This window comes from Danio rerio, chromosome 25 (assembly GCF_052040795.2).
Source record: "Danio rerio strain M-AB ecotype USA chromosome 25, GRCz13ab, whole genome shotgun sequence".
Classification (NCBI taxonomy): domain Eukaryota; kingdom Metazoa; phylum Chordata; class Actinopteri; order Cypriniformes; family Danionidae; genus Danio; species Danio rerio.
In genome coordinates, this window is record NC_141045.1 from 19362501 (window position 1) to 19388890 (window position 26390).

General features: G+C 36.9%; 1 protein-coding gene and 1 long non-coding RNA gene across 9 annotated transcripts in view; one reads left to right on the top strand and one right to left on the bottom strand.

The window, feature by feature from the left end:
• kitlga (kit ligand a) overlaps positions 1-18915 on the bottom strand; it is a 23688-nt gene extending 4773 nt beyond the window's left edge. Inside the window, exons 1-8 of one of the 3 annotated variants that reach the window (XR_015525735.1) lie at positions 18672-18915; positions 7155-7262; positions 6140-6196; positions 5899-6054; positions 5074-5284; positions 4060-4788; positions 442-533; positions 253-365 (exon numbers count right to left, since the gene is read on the bottom strand). Coding sequence is in view for 2 of the 3 variants with exons in the window: in XM_087310750.1 (XP_087166876.1) it covers positions 253-365; positions 442-533; positions 4060-4095; positions 5074-5284; positions 5899-6054; positions 6140-6196; positions 7155-7262; positions 18672-18686 (788 nt within the window). In the remaining variant the exon portion in view is untranslated. 3 annotated transcript variants of the gene reach the window in all.
• Positions 1-26390, top strand: part of LOC147837669 (uncharacterized) — a 138528-nt gene that overhangs the window by 14329 nt on the left and 97809 nt on the right. Inside the window, exon 3 of one of the 6 annotated variants that reach the window (XR_015526429.1) lies at positions 260-394. The exons of the other annotated variants lie outside the window; for them this stretch is intronic. This is a non-coding gene — a long non-coding RNA (uncharacterized LOC147837669). Of the gene's footprint in view, positions 1-259; positions 395-26390 lie in introns of those variants that run through there. 6 annotated transcript variants of the gene reach the window in all.

Consider the following 26390-nt stretch of genomic DNA (forward strand, 5'->3'; position numbering starts at 1 on the left):
GTAGGTATTAAGCAAGCCTGAAGGACTCAATTAGTTTGATCAGGTGTGTTTAATTAGGGTTGGAACTAAACTGTGCAGAGCTGCGGCCCTTTTGGAACTGAGTTTGACACCTGTGATTTAAATGAATTAATCTTGCACATCCCGGGTAATACATAACAGATTACAATTTGCATGTAATCTACCCAGCACTGATGTGTAAAAAAATTAGCAAATTTATGAAGATTTAACAAGTGCATTAAAAATGGACATTACTTTTCAGATATCCCCACATCTAATGGCGATATATTGGCTTCCTCTCCTGAGAACAGAGCGGGACCTTCTTCTGGACTCCGGTCAGTTTGGGGGGTGTTTCTTCTGGACTTAATCTGCATCATAAAAGCACAAATTAGAACTGGAAATGAAAACAGTGTTATTTTAAGAGTGGTATTTTATAATACGTACCTTCCAGACCAGCAAAACCACCACTGCGATTGCAAACGGGATGGTGAGGAGCCACATGAGATTACTCTCCAAAACTTTTGAAAGAAATGCCCCTGCAGATAAACAAGACTGGTTTTGTTAGTTTGCAAAGACACACTTGTTTAACAGTGGTTAAACAGACAGCAAGTTAACCTTTGAACCACAGAGATACTCCGAATAAATCAGTTGAGCACTAAACCTGCAGAGCTGAACCGTGTTTTTCACAAGAACATTAATGGAATTGCAAACTAATAAAATCAAACCTTTCCTCTTAAAAATTGTAACACACACACACACACACACACATATATATATATATATATATATATATATATAATATTTAATATGTTCCTCATGATTTTTATGTAACACTTAAAAGATACTTAGGGAATGAAGACACCAAGTGATGAAGTGTTTCAGATGTAATTTTGTCCTATTCTTCCTGCCAGCAAGTCTTGAGGTAGGCAACAGTATTGGATCTTCGTGTCACATTTTGTGCTTTTTGTCTCAATTGGAAACAGGTCAGAACTGCAGGCAGGCCAGTCCAAGTACATGTATCCTCTTCCTCCATAGCCAGCGATTTGTATTATGTGCAGAATGTGGTTTTGCATTGTCTTGTTGAAATATGCATGGGCGTCCTTAGAAAAGACTGCAGGAAATTGAGCTCCAAAAACTTTAACTTTTCAGTATTATTGGGGCCATCACAGAAGTGCAAGTTAACTTTGCCAAGAGCACTGACACAACCCCATACCACGACAGACCCTGAGTATCGGAATTGTTGTTGGTAACAGTCTATATGGTCCTTTTCCTATTTGGTCTGGAGCACATGCCGTTGCTTTCTCCTAAAAATATACCTAAAATCCTGATTCATCTGACCACAGTACTTGTTTCCACTGTGTAATGGACCATTCCTGGTGTCTTCGAGCCCGAAGAAGTTGACAGCGCTTTTTGACACTGTTAACATAGAGCTTCCTTTTGGCAGAGTACAGTTTTAACTAGCAGTTGTGGTAGGGCTGGGCGATTTGGCAAAAAAAAATTTAAAATTAAGGTTTTTTATAAAGTTTGACCGATTCCCAATTTCAATTTTTTTTATTTTTTATTGTGTAACAAACATTACAACAATATGACTGAAGTAACATTCTCTTCATGAGTAACTTAAAAAAACATCTGGTTAAGGAACATTGTATTTTTAAAAGCCTTGTCATACATAAATTCGTCAACAAGGTGTAAATAAATGTAAAACAAATTCACAAGTTAAATAGCGTTGCAGAAGATTTGAATAAAAATATATGTGTAAATATTGCAGTTGCAGGAATACACGGCATGCACATGACAGTTAAAAGTATCACACACAAGACGCGCACATTCGCATGATTTATAACATGAAACTAATCAGATGGCGCTCTGTGGCGCGGCTGAAATATGAACTGCGTCCTGAATCGTGGCTGGGCGCCGCCGGTGTGTGTATAGAAACCTGTTTAGAATTCTAAAATCCATGGCACTTCGTGGTGCTGCGTGGCGCGATGCCGAGCGGCGCTTCTGGTGAGCGACCTGCTTCATACAGACAGTGAACCAAAGCGCATTGGTGCCATTATAATGTATTAAAAAAAAAAATTTAATCGTGATTTCTCGATTTAATATAAAAATTAAATCGTGATTTCTCGATTTAATATAAAAATTAAATCGTTGTCAAAACGTAAATTCGAATTAATCGAAAAAATCGCCCAGCCGTAAGTTGTGGATGTAGCTACGTATTGGGATACTTGACCAAGGTTTGCCAAAGAAGTCCTGAGCCCATGCGGTGATATTGCTTTAAATGAATAACGATTGTTGATACAGTGCCGCCTGAGGAATCAGAGATCATAATGGTTCAGCCCAGGCTTGTGCCCTTTTCCTTTATGAACTGAAATTCCTCCAGATTCCGTGAATATTTTTATTATGTTATGCAACTGTTGAAGGTTGTTTCTTTGAGGAACATTGTTTTTAAACATTTCAATAATTTTCTCATGTATTGGCGATCCTCTGCCCATCTTTGCTCCTAAAGGACTAGACCAAGGGTGGGTTAACTCGGTCCTGGAGGGCTGATGTCCTGCACAGTTTAGCTCCAATTCTGATAAAACACACCTGCTTATATATGCGTATAGTTGCTCCTGTCCAAACTTTTTCGGAAATTTGTTGCCATTACCAAAATTGGAATATGTGTTTATTTTAGAAAAAAAAAATCATGAGGAACACAATTGTCTACAATGAAATACAACAAGTCAAAGTAAATTTGGAAATCCCTACATTCTTTTTTTTATAAGCATTTTCCATACTGTCCCAACTTTTGATTTGTGGGTTGTACGTATATAAAAGGAGTGGGATGGCCCCAAAATTGGCTGTTCAGATCATGTAATGGTTCTGTTGTCACCGTTTACGGTTTGATTTTTTTTTCATAATATAAAAAATATATAACACTTAAATACCCTTAGAAATGCCACACATCAGCATAAAATAAATAGCCTTATAATCTACAGTTTACAGTATTTAAATAAAAAGTTACTCTCAAGGCCGAGGGTTATTATTTCAATCTTAAAGTTTTAATTGCTTTTGCTGTTGATGAATGGTAATGACGACAGTGTGTTAAATGTGGCAGTTGTCATTTGACATGTTGAAAAAAAATGTATGCAAGTATTGAGTTTCTGTCATATTTTGCACTGGAATCTTTAAACTGATATAACTTGAAGTATGCGAGTATGCAGCATTAACTGTGAAAGAGACGCTGTAAACTCTGGAAAAATTAACAAAGTTAAACTGTGATGGAAGCATCAAAAAGCTCCAAACACTTGCTTTCTTGTCAATGACTAAAGAACAAACAAACACGTTTTTTGTTTTTTTTTGATACACACACGTATCAAACCGTGACAAGAGAACCAAACTTTTTTTTCTGAGCCCATCAATTATATATATATATATATATATATATATATATATATATATATATATATATATATATATATATATATATAATATTCGATAAACAATAACAAATTTAACATTATAAGTGTAAATGCAGAAGAAGTAGATCACCAAAAAGAAATAAAATACTATAAATTCTAAATGTCGTTCCTGTTTTCCTCTAGTGTTTGTATAGTCTTCTTCAGATATGTGTTTAAAGGAGTTCAAATAAAATGATCTGAACTTCTTGACTCTTTAATGGAACACAAAAAGAGGAATTCTGAAGATTGATCACACAATTTGTTTTTCATACAATCAACATTAATGGAAATTGAGGCTGTCAGGCGTTAAAAATGTAAAAACAAGCACCGATAATACTCTTCCTCCGACCTGACATGAAATGTCTTGACCTAAAACCTATTTTCTATCAACACATGCCTTAAATTTCCATCTGTTTGTTGCACAAACCTACTGGATTTTTGAAGCTTGGCGGCCTTATTCCCTCCTCAATTTAATTGTATGGAAAACAGCAGTGTCTTTTTCTTGTGTTCCAGAAAAGATATGAGGGTGAATAAATTATAATTTTTTTCTCTTCTTTTTGGATCGACTATCCCTTGGATGCATACAGTAGTGATGATTGAAGACATTTATGTGATATCTTACCTTTTTCGGGGTCATCAGGCAAACCGTTTCGTTTCTCTAGAGAAAGCCAGAAACAGAGAAGCATTAAAAGTCTCAGATAGAAACCGTTCATTGTTAGACGCTTAAAAAGTCGGACACAATCTCCTTTTCTCCCCGTCCCCATGAAAGATCTGATCTGTCCGCTTTTAGAAAGAAAGAGCTTGCGCTTGGGAAGATCTGAAGATTGCTCTGTAATCAACATGGTGACAATTGGACTTCGATTCTGTCCTCCCTTTCAAGCCGCTCACTAGGGAGCATCTCTGGGTTTTGAAACTCAGCTGAGACTCTGTCATAATAGAGTTGACAAAAACATGTTGCCTCTCTTGTTTTGTCCAGCGGCTTCGTTTGAAAAGGCGTGGAACCCACACACACACACACCCACACATGAACACAAAACATGCGCAAAATTGCAACCAAAGCTGCCACAAGAGATATGATTTAAAAGCGGGTGTTAACATCGAAAACCTCAGTTGCAAATGGGCGGCCTTCCACAAACTACATTCTGCGGTTTCTCAATAGCTTCATTACACACGTCACAGGCAACACTCTGCAATGTGCAGACCATGCCTTCCAACAGAGGCCTTTAGAAGGATAGTTCACCCAGACGTGAAATGTGCTGTCAATTTACTCAGCCTCAGACCATTCAAGATGTACGTGACTTTTCTCCTTTGGTGGAACATTAAAGGCCTTTTCTTTGGGCCTCTGTGGTCCCTGGTGATAAAATGCAAGTCATCAGATAAGAGGACTTCATAACTATATATTGAGGTCTTATGGAAAGAAAAATGTGAAAAGTAATAATGTTGTAAACAAGTTGCCAGGTTATTTTTTGACTCTCAAATTGCCTTTAACAACCATTTTATGATATTACCAAGAACCACGGTTTCAGCAAAACATTTTCTTTAATGATAATCTTTTTTTAAAAACGACACATCTTCGATGGCCAGAGGGTGAGTAAACGAACAGCTAATGTATATTTTTGTGTAAACTAAGACTCACCATTTGTACTATGTTGCGCTGATGTTGTCGACGCTGTTGTAGTTGTTGTTATTGTTGTTTTTGTGGATGTGGGACATGGCGGTGGCTCGCAGTCCTCAGCATCTCTTGATGAATTGGCAGTGTTGAAAAAATCCTCCAAAAATTCAAAATACTTCGCCGTAAGCCACATCTCCTCTACATAGTGACACTCAAAGTCAAGCATTGAATCCTCCTGAAGGTACAGAAAAAAAGATGATTTACAAGCAGTTCATTTGTTGCAATGTTGTCAAGATACTAGTTTATTTATTTGACATAGATCTTCCATTTAAATAATAAACAAATAACTGTAAAACTATAATAAATCATATTGAATAATGCTCTCTAAAATCAATACAAAATAGATGTTTATTGTTATCTTAACTGTCAAACCTTTGACTAATTTTGCTAATTTTATTTTACTTTAATATAACACCAGAAACAAATATTGATATATGAAATATGTTAATAAAAAGTTTAATAAAAAATAGTTATTTTACAGAAATTATTTTAGACTAAGACAGAAAACAATTGTACAAATACCGTTGACTGTTTTACCTCACATTAATAACTAAAAGCAATGTGATTACCCTTAAGAAAACAAAGATTTTGTTTTTTAGTACTGTTTTTCAAACACATTTTGAAAAGACTTGAATAATTAAACAGGAAATAAAAAAGCCCAACCAAATCACAAATTCTGTACATTTTAAAACTTTATAATAATCATTCTTGAAAAATCTACATAATCAAACACAAGACAAGATTTCTGAATTCACTACTGTACAATTTAAATGCTCCCGCTCAACTTACCAAACCAGGTCCAATGTGATACCGCATATCTTGCAGTATTTGGACGAAAGTGCCTATATTATCTTTATTGGAGGATATGTTCCCAAACTTCTGCGCCAGGCCTTTTAAGCTCACCTCCAAGTGAAATACATTTAGCTTCACCCAGCACATGCCACTCTTGAAGGAAAGAAAATAAAGACATTACTGCGTTATCAACGTGTTAGCAATTATCTGAATAATAACTCTGGATAACAACACTCACCACTTCTTTAGGTATATAACGCACTGTAATCTTGTAGTCTTTTGGAATATTCTGTTTCTAATCGGAGACACAGAAAAAGAAAATCATAAAAAAGCCAGTCCAGTGTGCCAAAGACTGAACCGCACGATCATTTGAACATCAAAAAAAAAGCACAAATGTTATACTACTAGGTAACCACAATGTAAACATGGAAATAATTTGCTTTTCTTAGGTATAGCTACGAAAGCCACAAACATATGTAACATATTTACTTAAAAAGATTTACATCACTGCTTATCAGGCTTTCGTCAAAAAGTGAGGCACAGTGATTTGGCAAAATAATTCATAAACATTTTCCTTAAGGAAAGCAAATACCATTGAACAACACAAATGTCAAAACAAAGTGATAAACTCTTTTCAAGCTGATTATTTTTGACGAGTCTAAAGAGCATGTCTGAAGAAAAGCATTTGTATATAACTCTATTATCATACTTTCGGCCATATGTCTGCGGCTTTTATTCCAACACACGTGAAATAAATTTCAGCTCCTTTCCCTTGAGTATTGATAAATCAGCCTTTACTGTTGTCTTGCAAAGAAATAGTCTGGAAAAAGAAACCTCAAGGCACTATGAAGATAAGAATGTAGAGAAGCTTATTTCCAGAACAGGAAAAAAAGGCTTTTTATATGTTACAGTTCACAGGGAACTGAAATATGTAAACTCAGAATTGCAAGAGAAAACGTCTGACTTTTATGTTTATGTTGATTTCTCATTTTGAGTTTAATTCTGACAATATTTTCCCAAAATTGTAAATGAACACAATTGTGAGATCTATAATGTGATTTTAAACTCAAAACTGCAAAATATAACAAGATCACAGTTCTGCTCCTTTTTCTCAGACTTAAAAACTCTCAATTGCAAGTCAACCTCTACTTTAAATTTTAGACTAAACTATTGCAAGTTTATTACTCAAAATGGTGAGTTAGAAAGTCAAAATGCAGTGAACTATGACGGACCAAATTTGCCGGGGCTCTTACCAACAAAGAAATCTTCTTGATGTCATCTGTAATGGGATTTCCTATTTCAATGGAATAGGCAGCAACTGTGATGTACAGCAATAAATGGACACAGGTGCATATCCAAATCTGAAAAACAAGAGGTACAACTTCAGGCCATCATATTTTAAATCATTTAATAGCACAGATCTGGATCATGGTGTGTCCTAATTTGTAATCTCACTGTTTATAGGCCTCTTAGGCCAAAGCGCAAATATTTTCATTGCTATTTTGAGAACAACCAGGTCAGGTTAAATATCATAAATAAGAGTTTTTTTTTGTCTAGAATACTCCCTCTCTCCCTGGCCGCGTTAAAGCGGGTTGTCCCAGGGTGGCTTAAAGCTTTTGCTCCATTCTTCCCAGACCTGCGATTTGAGCTTGTTGCATAACATGAGGCAGATTTGCTCTTAACCCTGATTACAACGGTGATCCCAGACAAACAAAGCATGAGCCTTGTCGGGAGAAGCGGGCCAGTGATGGAAAGAGTTTCAGCTTTGCTATGAGAGAGACAGAGGGGAATGAAGACATGTGTATGTAATTGCGCATTTACTAAATTGATGCTCAGTAATTACATTTTTCCCCAAATTAGCCTGGTTTTGAATCACATGACTTAGATCAGATTTAAATTCAAAATGATTCAACAGCTATTGTACAATGTAGACTGTTTACTTCTTAATGTATGTCCCTAGCCTTATCTTGAAAGATTCGCTTTGGTATTCTATACCAAAATTCAATTGTGCATCAAAATGTAATAACTGTCCTCTAAAGCAACTTTGCATTTCTGTTGACGTCACGAAGGCTGTGCAGGCTATTCAATAATGTTAACCAATTTAGCTGTTGTTTTCAAACTAATAATCTATTTAACAGTTCTTTTTTTAAACAAACTAGCTTTCTATTTAAATGTTGTTTTGCAAAAGTAGCATTGCATTTAGCTGTAATTGAATTATTTAGCAAACTGTTTACCAAACTAGCATTTTTTTCAGCTGCTGCTGTATCATTCATTTGGTCTGTAAAAAATATAACCTTGCAATTAACTGCTAGCATTTTATTTAAATGCTATTTTGCAAAACTAACTCTTTATATGTACAGTGGTCATTTAGCAATCAACATTCTATAAGTCTTCATTTTAGCTAACAGGTTTTTACCTGCCATTTTGGTAAGCAAACATTCTATGTAGCTGTTGTTTAATCACACTGGAATTATAGTATGTTTCACAATTAACCCAACCAGCATTCTATTTGAACTTTAGTATACTACTAAAATGAACCAGGGCTGTATTATTAAAAAATGAAGGGTGTCACGATCCTCCAAATCCTCGATTCGATTACATTTTCGATTCTAAAGGCACGATTCGATTCGATTATGAATAATTAATTAATTAATGACTAATTAATTATTTATAGCCTACCGTTTAAACTACCTGACCTGAATGGTCTTTGTTTTACCCATAAACAAATCATACAGTAAATGAATAAAGGCAAGATACACACATAATTACCACCTGTCAATCACTTTTTCTGCGTAACTCGTGAATAGGCAGTGATCTGTGCCGTTATAATGGCGTCGGTAAAAAAGACGCACAACCAACAGGAACCAGCCAACAGTATCTGAGGTGTTCGCTAAAATGACTAAGTACAAGTGAGTGAAAGATTGAAGCAGTCCTCTGACTGCCTGGACCTGCTGTCTCGAGCGCAAGGCTGTATGTGTGTCTGTGTGGTCATGTGATGTGCATTTTCAGAGGCAGAGAGGAAGGAGGGCTGCTCAGAAATGCTACACGCCACTGTGGATGTCAAATCGTTGTCGTTCTAAAATGCCATTTAAAAACAAAGACAGTGTAAACAGGGCCTAAGTGTGTACTTTTTGCGAGCGAATTTGCAACGGGGGCGGGCGGAGGATCGCGATGCCGGTGTTGTCTATCGGACGAACCGTACATAATACGAACATAACAGAACTTCCAAAACTGTTTTTTTTGTCGACAACACGAACGTTGTCAACATAACTCACTGGAAATCCAAAATGCTTAAACACCGACGACTTCATTGGAAGAGGAGAGGGTTTAAGTTCTTTCGACGGGTCTCCTGCGTCTGCAGTTTAACAAGCACTTCAACAAGCCTCTTTTTTCCCGCTTGGCAAGCCAAGCTGACATGGGGGCGTGGCAGCATCGACGATTCTATTTTTTGATTCGATAATCGAAATTGAGCATAAATTTCGATCGAAAAATAGTAATAAAAGTAGTAATTATGTTTTTTGTTACAATGATTAGCATTTGTATAAAGATTGTTTTATTACAAATGGTTAGTATTCATTTGGGCTTACTATGGTTTACTATATTATCCATGTTTATTTTTAGTACATTAGTTTCTTCATTTACTAAATTAGCGATTTCTTAGACGATTGTTCTACACTCTCAGAAATAAAGGTATGCGAGCTGTCACTGGGGTGGTACTTTTTTTAAAAGCTACAAATTTGTACGTAAAAGGTCCATATTAATACCTCAAGGGTACATATTAGTACCTAAAAAGTACAAAAGTGTTCCTCTTAATTTTTTTAGGTACTAATATATATACTTTTGAGGTATCAATATGGACTCTTTAAGTACAAATGTGTACCTTTTGAAAAGGTACCACCTCTGTGTCAGCTTGTGTACATTTATTTCTGAGAGTTTAGCAAACTAGCACTCATTTAGCTGTTGGTGTTTACCAAACCGGCATTCTGCTTTGTATTATATTTGGCTGACGGTAAAGCAAACTAACAGCCTAAAGTAGCTGCTGTTTTAAATAAACATTCTGTTTAGCTCTCCAACAAACTAGCATTCTGTGTAGTTGTTTATCAAATTAGCATTTAATTGGGCTGTTGTAGCAATATAACAGTTAATTTAGTTGCTGTTTTAACATTGTTTTTTAGCAAAGTAGCACTCAGCTCTATTCTGCTGTGCAATGTCCAGTTAAAATTTCTCTAAATAGTACAAAATTAAAATCATCAGACATCTTATCTCAATAGTGACATAAATGTTGAGTTACTTAAAATTAAATAAGTTGTAAACTTGTGCAAGCTTGTGGCAGGACATTCAAGAAAACAGTGAGACAGCTAGACAAAGAGCAAAAACGCTATTTTGATGTTTAAATAAGAATACGAATGCACAGCATACTTAATAAAACACTGCCAAAAAAAACCCGCTGGACGCCAGACAGTTGGAGCCATCTCCAATTTCCTGCTACCACTTTTTTTTTTCTGGAAAACCATGTGCTTTCAGGAATCAGCTGTTGACAGGAAATAGATCCTACCTACAGCCATTAGGAACAACTATCCTTGATTACATCATGGCATCAATAACTTTATTAAGTCAAAGTCACGTTAAACTGCCATACTTTCATACTTCATTTCCACGGTCATGAGTTTCCATTTAAAGACAAAAAATATATCCCATTTTCAACCATCTCTTCCTGGTTAAATAGAGCATGTTTATTTGCACCATACCATAAATCCGACCATAAACAAGGGCCACATGTAAATGCTTCGAATTAATGGACTGCAGTATGCGATTCAAACTAAACAAAGCTAGCACACATGATGGCATCTGGAATTGAGTATACACTCAAACAAGCCGTTTATCTCCAATAAGTCTATCAGACAACATCACTGGAGACTGTAAAGAGCCTGTGCTTGTCGGGAAAGCAGATGAGGAGTTGTTAAAATTTTGGTGACTGAAACAACACATGGAAGTCCAGATGTTTTATTGGTTATATTGTCCATTATTTCACTTCCTCCAAGGCTTTAAAGTGCCTTCACAGCCAAGAACTACGATTTCAGCAAGCGCTTTGGATACAACAACAATCGCTCGTCTGTCTCCTATTTGAACGTGAACCATTCAATCTCACTTGTGCTGAAATAAATCAGCAGAGTGTAAGCATCGCCAACTGCTGACAAAAACAACTGAACAAGAAAACCACTGGAACAGGCTGCCTATGTAGGTGGCATTTTGGGCATTATAAGTGTATGAAAGTGTAGGCATCTTATAAATGCAGTCCTCTATTTTGCCCAATTGTAGCGTATATCTTTAATGGTGAACGCAATGTTAGAATATAATTTCCCTAAATATATTAATAAAAATGGCTCTGTGTGAACACAAATTTATTCACTCTGCCTAAACAGTACATATACGATTTTCTGCTCAAGTAAAAACAACAACAAAACATTTTCCCACAATTTTTTTTACTTTATTTCAAAACTGCAACTTTGTTCATAATTGTCTTGCCATGCTACTAAATGTATTACATTTTAAATTACTGTTAAGAGATTTGTTGATTCTATGTCCTGCAACATGACTATTTTTCACATTTGCTAAAACAAATTTATCATAATTATGACATTATTTCTCACAATGTGACAATTTCATTTTTTTTCATTAATGCAGTTTTGTTTTATATCTCCCATTATCAACTTTTTTGCTATTGATATGACTTTATATCTTACAACTTCACCCTAAATGTACGATTGGAACCTTTTTGGTTGAAATTGTAACATTATATGCATGACTTTATATCTCACAGTTGGCACTTTCCTTCTCAAACAATGTGAGATATGAAGTCACAATTATGGGAAACAATGAAACAATGAAAATGTTTCTTGTAATTCAAATTTTATATCCTACAGTTTGATCTCAGATCTCACAAGTGCAACCTTGTTTCTTGTTGTGTTTATGTCTCACACTAGCTATGTTTCCATCCAAAATTGCAAATTAACTTTATGCGTAAAACTGGATTACCGCATAAAAGATGTGACAATAAATTAGCGTTTCCATCCAACGATTCAAAGCGAACAAAATTGTGACTTGCTGATTATCTGGTGCCAAATATTAACAGTAAAAACTGAATTTACTGCAGTATGAGAAGCTGCGTCAATCTTTTCTTTATCTAATAAATGACTTGCGCCTCAGAAGGCAATCCTGACACAAAGTAAACGCGCAGTGGGGTTTGAAGACGTGGAGCACAGACGCTCTTGATTCTGGAGGTCATTAATACTACAACAACACTAATACTTAAATGGTAAGAATGACCGAAACAACATTTCAGATGGTTTACAGTGTGCTCAGCCAGCTGGTTTGTCCATTTACACACATTTTCATCATCATATGATCCCTTATAGTAAAATCACATGACCTTTTTCAATGCGCATACTAAAATTTGTGCGGTAAAAGTGTTTCCACCATAGTTTATGCGCATCTTTTCTTATCTCCTTACTGGGTTATGCGCATACGTTTTTTATGCACATTTTCAAAATGTATGCGCATTATGGCGTTTCCATGTACCGTTTTTTTAATGCACATATGCAAAATGCAAATAAAAGTAGGTGGATGGAAACATAGCTAATGAAACCCAACTGTATATATAGCCTTTGCCACTTTGTTCCTCAAAATTCGTATTCTATTTCTATCAGCATTTTGTTTCACAGATGCATTTCCTTGTAATTGTGATATTTTCCTGCAACTTAAATTTACATTTCATACTTACAATTGTTTCTCAGAAGTTTGACATCGTATCTTATGTCAGTGTTTTTCATTTGACCTAAAATTTTAATTTTATTTGTCTAACATCTACAACTTTGTTGTCCACCATTGGGATTTTATACCTCACAATGTTACTTTGTAGTCATTTCAATTGTTGTTATGGTGTAACTACAGCTTTGACTCTTGTAATTGTCACAATGTGACAGTCACAATGTCACCCTATATATTGTAAATTCAGCAAATTCAATGTTTTGTCCGTCCTTGTTTTTATATGCTGTACCGTGACTCTCACAATTTGACTTTTTTGTGTGTTCAGATCCTGCAGTGACTTGATATATCTTATTGTTTTCCAAATTACAAATTTATATCCTGTGATTTGACTTTGTGATATTTTGCAAATGATACTTTGTCTCTCATGACTAACTATCTCTCTCTCAAACGTTTTTCCTCTTGATGTCGACTTTGTCTAGAATCATCACGTTATATTTTGCCTATCTCTCTCTCAAACGTTTTTTCCTTCTAATGTCGACTTTATGTCTAGAATCATCACGTTATATCTTGCAAATGCGACGTTTTTTTGTTGTTGTGACGTTATGTCTAACATCTGACTACAGCAACTGTAAGTTTCTTCCTCATAACTGCACTATCATGCAACTTGACTTTTTAACCTCATAGCTGCTTCTCATAACTACAGTCAATTTGTGAGATATAAAGTTGCATTAAAGGACTAAAGATGAAATTCTACTGAAATGTGATATACAAAGCCAAAGCTGAAATGTGATATATAGAGGAAAAGAGGACATAAAGTCACATTGTGAGATAAAAAATTGCAAATATGAGGGGAAACAGTTGCAACTATGACATACAGAGTCACACTGCAGGATGTAAAGTCACACTGGCACTGTCACATTTTGCGTGTGACTGTATATAGGCTAATTGCTACATTTTTCCTTATAATTTTAAACTTATACACCACAACTTGACTTTATATCTCACAATTATAACTTTTGCACTTCAAAAAGCAGGCTTTGGAAAGACATAGTCCAGACACTGAATTATAAATACAAAGAAATCTTGAAAGTGTTAGCTTGTTACAACAGAACCAAATGAGGGAGGTCACTTTCATTTAGCCAGACAAAGGAGATGTAAAGCAGAACAATATCTCATTACAGCTGACCATGAGCTGGCAGAAGAAAAATAGACAACAACAACAACAATTCAACCCTTCTTTTTGAACATCACGTTAAGAAGTAACTTGTTCGGCTAGAGAATAGGACAGTTACCAGAATCATGCTGACCAGACACTTTGATCACTAGCTTTTATTAACTTTGCAATCTCCCCAGAAAGACATACAGTGAACAATGTACCATTCACTACATAATCTTATTAGCGAGAACAGAGCCCAGTAGTGTAACACACGGTGCCAAAAAAAAAAAGTCTAGTCACCATTGATCTCCATTCTTTTTATCTTTTCACAGTTATTACTTACATATTTCATGGCCTACATAAGTCTAACACTTCAAATACAGGCAGAATCCCTCTAATACAGTGCCCGGATTAAACAGACAGAGTCGTTCTAATGTTAGCTAGCCACATATTCGCAATGAAACACATGCTATCTCTTTATACTACAAGGCAAAGGCTTAAAGTGAGATAAACAACACAGTCTCTTAGTTTTGATTAAAAAAGTGACCAGATGTGTGTCCGGAAGGCAGCTTTGTGAAGCCATGTGATCTACTTTCACAGGCCAAAGAAACAAGAGGACAAACATCAGCGTCCGGAAAACTAGCATAATCGTCTCAGCCTCTGTTGAATAGCCAGCGACCAGTATCCACTCAAAAACTACTCAAATCGAATTTGCCTCCGCTAATTGCACTCAGTCTGCTCGTGTCCATTCAGGTGCACTTTACAAACCCCTGCCTAACCAAATAAACACTAGCTAAAGATGCTATCACATGTCCCAAAGAATATATACGCTTTCTCATGTTGCCTAGATAAAAGAATGTCAAATTCTTCCTCACCAACCATGACTCTACATTTCTGTGGCTTGTAATGATTATTTCTTTAATGGTTTTAGTCAGTAACGTCAAAGCAATTGGGCTTCGCTACACATCTCAGACCAGATGAAACAATGGGAAAAGATGTAGTGTGTTAATACTAGCTGGAGCAACACCAATTGCACCGCGATGTCCTCTGATGAGTGTTTAAATAGAGGGCAACAAGCCACAGGAGTCCAATGAAATGTGATCTGGCTATTTGATAGCTAATTTAAAGGGGCTGGGTGGGAACAGAAATAATAGACTGAGCAATAGCCGTCCTTGGAGGGAGGCCTCATTCAGGAACAACTGAGAAAAGTAGATATGCTAATGGAACCCACCCAATGTTTGAGGAGCATGCTGAGAATATCAGCACTGGGAGACAAAAACAATACAACTGTATTACAGCAGAATGACTCGTTTTAATCATTAATTGAGCCAGGCACTGAAAAGCTACCTGGAGCAAGTGCTGTGAAACAACAGCCAAACTGGAACATTTAATACAGAAATAATAGAGAACTAATTGGGATCATATTATACATTTAATTTTTTGGACATGCAAAGTGTGCCAATGAAAGCAAGAGATTTATTTTGAAAAGTGATTTCATTTCTATCATTCGCTGAGTGCATTATGCAATTAAGCGGTTTCAAAACAGGGATAAGGTTTCAGACTTTATTGTAAATGGCCACCCGCTATTGAAAACCTTTTTATTTGGACTGGGCTTAGCCAATGTTGAAGCCAGGTGAATGTCAAATGCCATGTAAGCACTAAAAGGATATGGAAACAAAGTGAAAGAGCTTAATGGAACTTAATGTTTAAAGTTAAACTCTCAACACAGTTTTTTCTTCCTTATTCTTGGCATTTCCTGCACTTTATCTCCATAAAGCCATGTTAGATTTATTTCAAACCACATATTTATGTAATAACTTATTAACGTACTAACATTGATTCAACTCGTGTGTTTAAATTACTGGGTAATGGATTTAGTGCCGATTTAGTGGACTTCTGCTCATTGTTCCCATTTGCCACTCATCTTTACAGCACAAGTTGAATTATCTGATATGACAAAATCAGATTTACGGATCATAAACTTTCTCAACTGTAGACACAACAACACACTATCATTCATCTACAGTCCAAACAGGAAAAAATAACAGGCATATGTCACGAAATCCAGCACCAATCCACTACGAACTCCAGATTTGCAGATCAGTATACTATTATTTGTCATCAGTGTCTTTTGTAAAAGTGATGTTGGTTTAGAAAGTAATAATAATAAGAAAAAAAGATTGTGGCTTTCTGCTTTATACAAACAACTACTTCCTTTTTGGTGACTTTGGTTCAGATATTTTCTCATATATCGTCTTACTGTATAATTTACATAACAAATATTTTCATATATATTTTCTTATCAGAATGCATTACAGTTTTATTTAATAAAGTAATGCTGTGTAATATGAAGCTGGGTTATTACCAAAATAATACTTTTTACAGTATATATACACAGTAACAACCTCACTTAGAGAAAGTACTTTGAGAAAGTGGGTTACTTTATTAAAAAATGTACTTATGACTCATGCACAAGCAGATACCATTGCTTAATATTGTAGTTCAAGCTAGATGTGTTGAAAGATTTGTTATCATTAAAACCAGTTTTGAATGTTGTGAATGGGATTACTGTTGTGGTCTATAGTACATAAGTTTTGTCAGAAAACTGTCATGTGTAAAAGTTGAGGTGGAAGAAATCCATAATTTTACATGTCCAAATGTGCATATCATTTTTGCACATTAAATAAAGTCTGTAAAAAAAATGTTATCTGCACGTTTCACAACTTTTCCACAAATTGAGTTTTCCAGGAAGCTCTTCATGTGGATGTGTGTGGAGAACATACCAGACAGAAATCTGGTGTTAGTTACTTTTGAAGAGGAAATTCATTATTGCAAAATAACCAATTTTTCACCTACTTGCTCATTTTTCCATCCATAGCAAACTTCCTCATAGTCACATTGCAAACTGTCACTAACTTATTTTTGCCTTTGGGCTTGGCATACGGTCGAAGGTGTTTGCTTTCATGCTAGATGTTTCACATAATTGAGCATCAGTTTTGGCAAAGGGGTTGATGTATGCCACGACTGATGGCAAGAAACTACAATAATTCAATGATCATTAACGTACTAGGTTTGGTCTCTTAACTGTATCAAGAGAATAACGATCCCTGAGCTGTATAAAAAATGGCTTCCACATACACAATAACCACACATTTAAATAAAGCAGGCCTGATCAGAAATCAAAACTGTCATGCTTTTAAAAGAATAAATAAAATCAAAACTGTCACGAGAAGAGTATAAGCAGGTTTACTAGTGTGCATGTGCTAATGATTAACTTTTGTGTGTGTGTGAAAAAGGAAATGCAGGTCAAAACTGCTGACACAGAATATAAATAATTTTTTCTGAAGTGGTAGTCTAGTGGTCATTTTACGGTGACATGCTCATGGGAGACCATGGTTCAAGTCCAGCCTTGGCTTTGTGTAGTTACAAATAAAAAGGCAACGATAAAGGAATTAAATTAAATATACTGACAGGTAAAAACACTGCATGTGAATTACTTTACTGAAATTGCAGCCTTGCTGTTGGTGTGGATGCACTAACATTTTGATCTATCATGCCCATGGGAGAGCAGGGTTCAATTCCAGCCTCGGCCGTGTTCCCTTTCACTCCCTTCATGTTCTGTTTCTCCTTTACTATACATCAATAAAGGGCAAAAATGCACCAAAAGGACAAATGAAGTCTTCAAAAACCCTACATCTCAGTAAAACCCTAGAGACCACATGTCAATTTATCATAGTAAAGCTGCCGTACTCCCAAGAAACAAACATTCCCAATTGAGCAAAAAAGGTGCAAGGTGAATCTGCTCTTCATACATCATGGACTAAGTCTTCTTTAACTAACAGTAAAAATATCTCAGAACATGTCAAATATCTTTTGCCTCTTAAGGTGAATCTTAATTTACAGTATACAAAAAAAAAAAAAACAAGCGGCAAGAAAGTGTACATTCACTAAAAAAGCAAAGAGGGGAAGCGTTATTGATGCATTTTGAGTAAATACTCCCACCCCCAGTCAATGAAAACCATTTCCACTGGCTTATTTCCCGTTGTACAACATGTCCAAGACAGGGAGGAATGTATCAGGAAATCTTGTTCTCACAAAATATAGCTGCATGTAGATTTTCTTTTGGGTTAAGCACCTGCGTAAAAGTCCAGAGGTCGTGTTGTTTTATATCAGTGTTATATACTGTTATCTCCTTTTTCAAAGACTTCATATCTTCCGACACATGATTAAGTTTGAATTTTCATGACTATCACGAATACACTATGCTCAAAATGAACGCTCCGTCAACAAAATGAAACATTTCACGTCGAACATTTTTAGACCATTGTAAACTCATTTTATTCAACAACAAAAAAAAGGTTTTATTGAGTATAATGTCTGTGGTAATTGTTTTAAGAAAGTTGCATCGATCGTTTACACTTTTGCTCAATTTCCACCAAAATTCAGTGAGAAACCTACAGTGAAAGTGATTCTGACAAGATCTCTGGAATGGAAACAAACATTATTATAACGACGCTCGCCTGTGCGGGATGAGAAAGCGTGTTTGTGGTACTTAACGACAAGTCAATTTAATACAAAAATAAACCATTCTGCTGCTACTTCCAAATAGGCAACCCGCTCTAGCCCAATTAAGTGCGCACAATTCGTTTTCGTGCGCATTACGCGCCCAAAAATGACAAACTATGCATCAAGCAAAACGCTTTTTTGTAATATAAAACACACTAGCTATATTCCCTCCCGTCTTCAAACAGTGCTTTACTGCACGCACAATACAGTGACAAACAAATGCAAGTCGCATGTGACTCACAATAAATGAGTCGCGTTGAAGCAAAAGCCATTCACTTACGTTTGACTTCTTCATATGGAACGAGAGGAGTAACTCCAATGTCAGCGAAACCCTATTTTATCTTACTTCTGCGGGCAGGGAAAGGGTTCTCTTCATCCCAAAGGTACATATCCAAAATCATCATAAAGTAGAATCCAAGTCGGGAGGGAAAGAAAGTCACCTAAATTTGCGTAATGATGGTAAGTATCCAGGTAGACGCTTCATGCCGCACGATGGAGAACGGAAGGCTGCGGAAAGAATCAAGAGTTTTTTCCCAAGAGCAAAGCCTTTTTATCGTGACTCGAGCGCACACCCGCCCACCTCAGTTTCTCTCAGTCTACTGCCCTGTGTCTCACTCAATCGATTTCACAATCACCATCTAAACGATCCAACCGAGATTTATTTAATGGATATGTTTTCCTGCTTATTTTCGCAGAATTTAGTCGCTTGTTTACGGCTCGTCCAGACTGCAACTAGTTTGCGATATGTTTTGTTGTAAAGTAGGCTATCTGCTGCGCGGTGCTTTTTTTCACCCTGAGGCGTTACACAAATCATTAGTGATTGTTCTGGAAAACGTTTACCTTACATTACACACGATTTATCCAAACGTCTTGACGCAAACGAATCATTTATTTTAATTCTGTTATTATAATGGAAGCGCAGCTGACCGGTCAAAGTTTTTGTTAACAGGGAATACTGTGTAACATTAAAATAATACCCTCCGTTTCATCCTCACATGCATTTTTTAGTTTCATACTAACCTTATATTTCATTTAACATGCAGCTCAAATGTGTCCGTATCTCTAGTTTGTGTGACATGTATAGTCGAATCTGACAGACGTCTGCCAACACTGAGGTAAACAGTGACATCTACAGCAGTATTCGGGCTAAAACTAGCTAGTAAGGGAGAATGTAATTCTTAATAAAGTTACCCACTAGTTAAGAAGTGTTACTTGAAGGTAAGACTAGTAGACACCAAAAGCCCATATTCATATGTAAATATGAACTAGATTCTTTCCAAACTTGAATTTTGCTCTAGGCATTAGCTTTAATATTCTGAACATTTTAATGTAAGGAAGCAATATGCATACTTGGAATATTCTAACAATCACTATTTAAAAAAAAGTCAATCACTCTTTAAGTTACAATTCAAACACATAATTGAATTAAACTGTATAATTAAAGCCAATAAATGTCAGTCTCATCTGAATTGTTTTCAAATACATAATCATACAAAAATTGAGCATGATTTCCTGTTTGTAAAAACTTAAAAATGATTTAATACCCAATAGTAGACTGATATAGCATGCAGAAGTCAGTGTCTGTTTTTAATATCTACAGCACAAAGTTCATAGTTGTTTTTGGATTTCTGAGGCACAGAGAAATGTTTCCTCTCACAATTCATTCGAAAAGGTTTCGATGTGGAAGCACAGCATGTATCACCTTCAATTCACAGTTCATAGGTTTTATTTTGTTATAGTTATGAAAGTGCTCATTACAAAAAACAACAACAACTTTGCCTATGACATTTGCTAACTTCATATGTAGCAATTTAGGTAAAAATATTTATTTTAAATAAACTCATATATATAATCATATTGTATTATGTTCTTTTCTGGTGACTTTAATACAAACAGTATTTTTATTAATACATTTGGCAACAGATAAATAATAATTTAGCAAAACAGTTCAGATATTTAAAGTAATAAAAACAATTGTAGTCAAATACATCTTCATTATCACATCTATTATACAAACTCCTGTTTATAGATTGTCTATTAAACAAACTCCCAATATCACATTTACATTATGCAGTAACTAATTCCAGTCTACATAAGGATAATATACAATCTGCTTTTCTCTCTTGGGCAAATTTTTTGAGCACATCTGCTGGCTCAAAATGGCTTTGTTTACAGAAATCTTTTTCAAAATTTCCGTCTGTCATTCCTGTGGGACATTCTTCAAGATTGTCTGATGAAGCGAGCGGGGTGGATCTTAACAAATGGGCCAATTATGTTGTTTTTTAACTTAAAAATAAAACTGACAGTTTATCCCAAGAATGAGTCTACCTCTTGACACGACATGAGCAAGTTGTGCCATTGGACCTATACAACTCTATACTTTTACCCCACATTTCACTTAATCAAATAACCTGCATAATTGGCAGATGAGCCAATGGCAGTTAAGCATGAGTTACACAGAGACCTGAACAGAGACATCTTTAGGATTGTGTGCCATAGAGAAAGCATTAGATATTTTTGGTTTAATGGTGTTGGTTTAAAACGGGTAAAAATTTGTGCCTGAGGTATTTTTAATACTAATCCAGGTACTAATACAGGTATCCTGATAGGATGGGCAATAGAATTTATTTGAAATGTAGGCCTAAAGAAGATGAATAGTATACTTTTGTTTTGGAAAAGTTGTTTTCCTTTACGCTGATAAAGACATTTATAATTGTTTAAACGGAGTAGTTAGGTAGTAGCAGCTTTTGCCACTGTACGTTATGGTTGACTAATGTTAGCTAGCTCATGCTAACATTAACCGTTGTTAGCCACTTGCATAGTGAGTTCAATTTAAATTACTTGAAATTTATGGTGCGCTACTTAAACAGTCTTGTTAGATATTTTTAACTGCTTTGAACACTTCTCCTGCTTGCATTGTGATCTGTAAACATTCACTTCTAAAATAATCTTGTTATCCATCATATTATTTTTTAAATATTTTATTTATCCCACTAGGGCATATTTAAGTCCCACTTGAATGCTCCGTTACGACTACTCGTCAAAAACTCGTTCCAAAAACAACTTGGAACCTGGTTTTCACACTGAAAGTCATCACAGTAATAGGTAGCAACTTTGTCCGAATTAGCAACAGTAACTATGTGGGGCAGGGCTTATCGATAGGTCAATAGAGACAACCTGTATAGAGTGTGTGTATTAATGTCACTTTCTCACATGAACTCGCTCCCTTGAGTGGCTAAATATGTTTTTGTAAAAGTGTCTGGTTGTAATATCTGCAGCTGCAAAAACACCAGTATAACAGTTTAACAGTATAATTTAAATTTAGTTGGACTTGACAGTTGAGGAACCCATAATGATAGTAACCTCAGGCAAAGTTTTTTTTTGTTTGTTTGTTTTTTATTTGTGTTTTCATTTGCATGTCAAATTTAAAATCAACTGGAGTTGAGATACAAAAACTGAAACTATCAGCAATGTTTTAATAAGCCTCGGGAAAAACTTCTAGATGCAACTACTGTAAATTACTATTGTAAACAAGTACTTAGCAAAACTAAGTTGTGCCTATATCATTTGCATTTTTTGAATGTTTGTCAATATAATCTACAACATAGAGTAGTGTGAATAAGTGTTTGCTCCATATTTTAGCATTTTTGTCACACTTTAATGTTTTAGATCACTAAACAAACTAAACTATTAGTCAAAGATACCACAAGTTAACACGTCGTGCAGTTTTCAAATTATGGTTTTTATTATTAAAAGAAAACAAAATCCATTACAACATAGCTCTTTGTGAAAACGTGTTTGAGATGCTGTGGCATGACCTTACCCCCTGAGGTCGACAAATGCACATAATCCATAAAAGTAGCTTAAAAGACTTATTTTTATCATATTGATTAGGCAAACACAGATTTGAAAACTGTAAAGGGTCTATTTTTATTTGTGTATATATTTACATCAAAATAATATATGTATCCGTCAGGCTAGCTCTCTTGTCTCTTGTTACCTCAGTGTTGGCTATCAGCTGAAGACAGTGCTGTGATTGGTCTTTCAGTAATGAATTAGAAGTGTAGTGAAGTGACGTAAGTGGTAAACAATTTAAACCAAAAATTGACAAAGAGGCCAGCAATAATTGTGCTACTTTTCTCAAATATTTGCAGATATTAATTATTAGATTATATAGATATATTTGCCCAAGCAAATCTCTCTGTGGCGAGTGACAATTACGGTGAAAATGCAACAAAATGCTGCTTGCCTGTGCACATCGGCAATACTTGCCTGTGCACATCGGAAGTTCAATTTCCCTTTAAGGAAAAAGAAAACAGCCTACTGGCTTCTGTGGATTTGACAAGTTCATGTGCAGCTTTTTTGTCTAGATGCGATCCAATGCAAGGTGACAACACAATTTGGATTTCATTGGTGGTAATTTTTTGGCGTCCCCTTGGTGTGGGTGAGCTCTAGGGCTGCAAATATATTCTAACATGAGGTGGACGCTGACAACAGGGGTGAGGATCCAAACATTGGTTTATTAGCAGGATGGTCAGGCAAGCAAGTCAACACAGGAGCAAACATATGCAGTATATGGGCAATCCAAAGTGTTGGTTAGTAAACAGGCAGGTGGTCAAAAGGCAGGCAGTAACCAGGAATAAACAAACACAACAAAGCAAGGTTAAAAAACAGAGGCAAGGCATGAAAAACTTGTAGTTGTACAAGACTCAGCAACAATGTGTTAGTATGTGCTGTTTTAACAGTCTTTGACCATCCTCCTGCAGTGTGTTTGCAGTCGGTCATGATCAGGAACCGGTTGTGTGTGTGTGGTGCATGACTGGATCCTGTAGTCCATAATTGGTGGATTTGTAGTCAGTTAGCGATTTGCAGCAGCTAGATCACTGATTCTCATAGCAGAGTCCCCCTCTAGGAGTGGCTTCCATACGCTCTAAATACAGACCAGGAGGGAGGTAGAGCAGTAGCAAAACAATGGGAGGGACAGAGGGCCAGGACCATGCAGGGGAGGTGTACCTGGAGCACTGAGCTGCGGAGGGCCTGGAGCATGGAGCTGTGAAGGGCCAATAGCATGGAGCTGCAGAGGGCCTGGAGCCTAGAGCTGCGGAGGGTCTGAAGCATGGAGCTGCAGAGGGCCTCGAGCGTGAAGATGCCGTGGGCTTGGAGCGTGGAGCTGCAGTAGATGTGGGGGCTCAGGTTCAGCAGGCACTGAAAGTTCATTCAACCTCAGTGGGTCAGGAGGCTTTGGTTTAGAGGGCATTGGCAGTTCATTATACCCCAGAGGATCAGGAAGCTTACTGTAGGTTTAGGAGGCACTGGCATTTCATTCAACCCCAGTGGGTTAGGAGGCTTGGGTTCAGGAGACACTGGCAGTTCATTCCACCCCTGTGGGTCAGGAGGCTTTGGCAGCTCTGGGAGGTCACACATCTGGCACCCCTTGCCATTCATGGAATTCGGGAGGATTTGGCACCCCTGGCCGTTCGGGGAATTCAGAGGGATCTGGCGCCCTTGGTCATTCAGGGAATTCAGGAGGATCTGGTGCATTCAATATGGCAGCTCTGGCACTAATGCAGGATCTGGCAGCTCTGGCATGGACAGAGGATCTGGCAGCTCTGGCAGTAAAAGCTCTGGTGGTGACAGCAGCAGCTCTGGCAACTCAGGTGGTGGTGGCCATTCTGGTGGCTCAGGTGATGGCATTTCAGAAACTGGAACAGAAACTATGGCAGGAACAGACTTGGAACAGGAAGCCATCATGGAGTGGTGACAGATTGGCAGGTACCATTATGTGAGCTGAAGGGGTGGAGGCAGCCATTTTGTAAGCTAGTGGACTTGAGGTGGCCATCTTGTTACTGGGTTGAGCAGCAAACCCTATCACCAGCAGGTCTTGCGGTCTATCCTCAATGAACCAGGCTTCCTGACGCAGATGGAAATTTATGATACGTTTGTTTGCAAAATGGTCAGGCAAGCAACAGTCAACACAAGAGCAAACAGATGTATACGGGCAATCCAGAGTTGTGGTCAAAAGGCAGGCAGCATACAGAAATAAACAAATAAAACAAGCAAGGTTCAAAAACACGGAAGGCAAGGAAAACGCGTCGTAATGTTCACCCTTTAACATCACAGTTTAACAAGACCCAGCAACAATGTGTGTTTGTGCTGTTTTTGAAGTCCATGTAATCAGTCTATGACAATCCTCTGGCTGTGTGTATGCAATCAGTCATGATCAAGAACTAGTTTTGTGTGTGTGGTGCATGACTGTAGTCTATAGCAGATTTGTAGTCTGTTAACAATCTGCAGCCGATAAATCGCTGATAATCATAACATATATAACAAAATAATACATAAAAGACTTTGAAATATTATTTTGATTTAAAGTAGGCCTAATTTTTCTTGTGATCAAAGCTTTCATCATCACTTTAATAACTTAGAATCATTCTGAATTAATTATAATGCTAGATTAATGCCCAATGAACACTTTTAATTGCAACAGAGTTAAAATAAATGTGTAATCCCACATGGCCCATCATGCAGCTAGTTATGTGGACCTTTGTCTTCCCTGGTGTGAATTACTGCATTAGTAATAATAGTTTGCGCTATCACATTTCAATGTAGGCCGCAGTAGCCCCTAGTAGCCACATTTCCACTGTCAGGCCAGTGCGAGCCAGGGCTTTTATCGGGCCGGGCCGGGCCAATCGCCCGGGAGATTGAGCAGTGAGGCCGAAATCATGTCGCGTTACCACTGTCAGGCTGACAGCTTGCAGCGCGTCACGCAACGTCCTCCGAATCAAAACGTCACGCAACCCGCCCACTTCAGTGAGAATCAGGCACATAAAGCACACCATCGCATAATCACGAGAGCAATAAAATGAAGACAACCGAAACAAACAAATGACATGTTACAGTACAGCATTACATTATATGTCAATATGCACAGGCCTGTGTGTTTCCATTTATTATATTTGTTCACTCACCGAGTGACTGTTGGCATTGTGCATCGACTGTTAGGTCTCCACTAACGGAGGGACCCAGCGCAGTGATTGCACCGATCCATAATATAAAATTACAGAAATTATCTGGTAATAACTCGGTATGAAATGTATTTTATAACATCCTTGTTTTGATAGACATCGTGTTAAGTGTTTCAGCACATAAGAGCAAGTAGACTAATAAAATATAGCCATATCTGTTGCGCTTATTTCTGCTATTTTTAATTCTTTAAATTATTTCAATATAGCTCAGGCTATTTTATTGAGGTGTGACACTATTTTTTGAGCCTCCAAAAGTGGACACGTTTGTAAAAGTTTTATGTATTTCTGTTGTATTCATATTTTGTATTATCTCCAAAATAAATTAAAAAAGAAAAAAGCCGGTCGAGTCATCAACAGAGCTGTCAAGCGAGCGCTCTTTCGCCCGGCCTCACACACAAACACACAGGTCTCACAATGCACGCGCATCTGGCACAAACGCAAATGCACTTTTTAAAATTGACAAAAACTCTCGACAACCTTTACTGGTTGCTGTGTCTTTAATATGGTGTAAACATTATTATGCACTATTGAATCATTGAGGAGGACGCAGCAAGGAAAAGTCAAATTAAAACTTTTTATGCAACAGCCTTACATTTAAAAGGGAAACATAAGGGCGATTATAAGCAAAAAGACCCCCAGCCTATAAGTTGTTTTTATGGAATAGCCTATCTTAAACTGACCAGCTATACGCTTTCTTTCCCTTATTAATTTATTTGTTTGCCGCATGTACTCGAGTGCAGTCGGAAACTAGTGTAATGACCATATGCCATCTTTAACAGACTCAGGCAAACTCCGCCTGTCCTTTTCACTCTGCCCCGAAGCCCCAGCTTTGCTCTTTGGCCCAAGGTATTCGGCGAGCTGTAAAAGGCCGGCTGCTGGCCCCGAGAAAGCCCCGCTTTGGCACGATCAGGCCCCGGAAGTGACAGTGAAAACGCGACTGGCCTTGGCTCGCCCTGGCTTGCTCACTTTTGGCG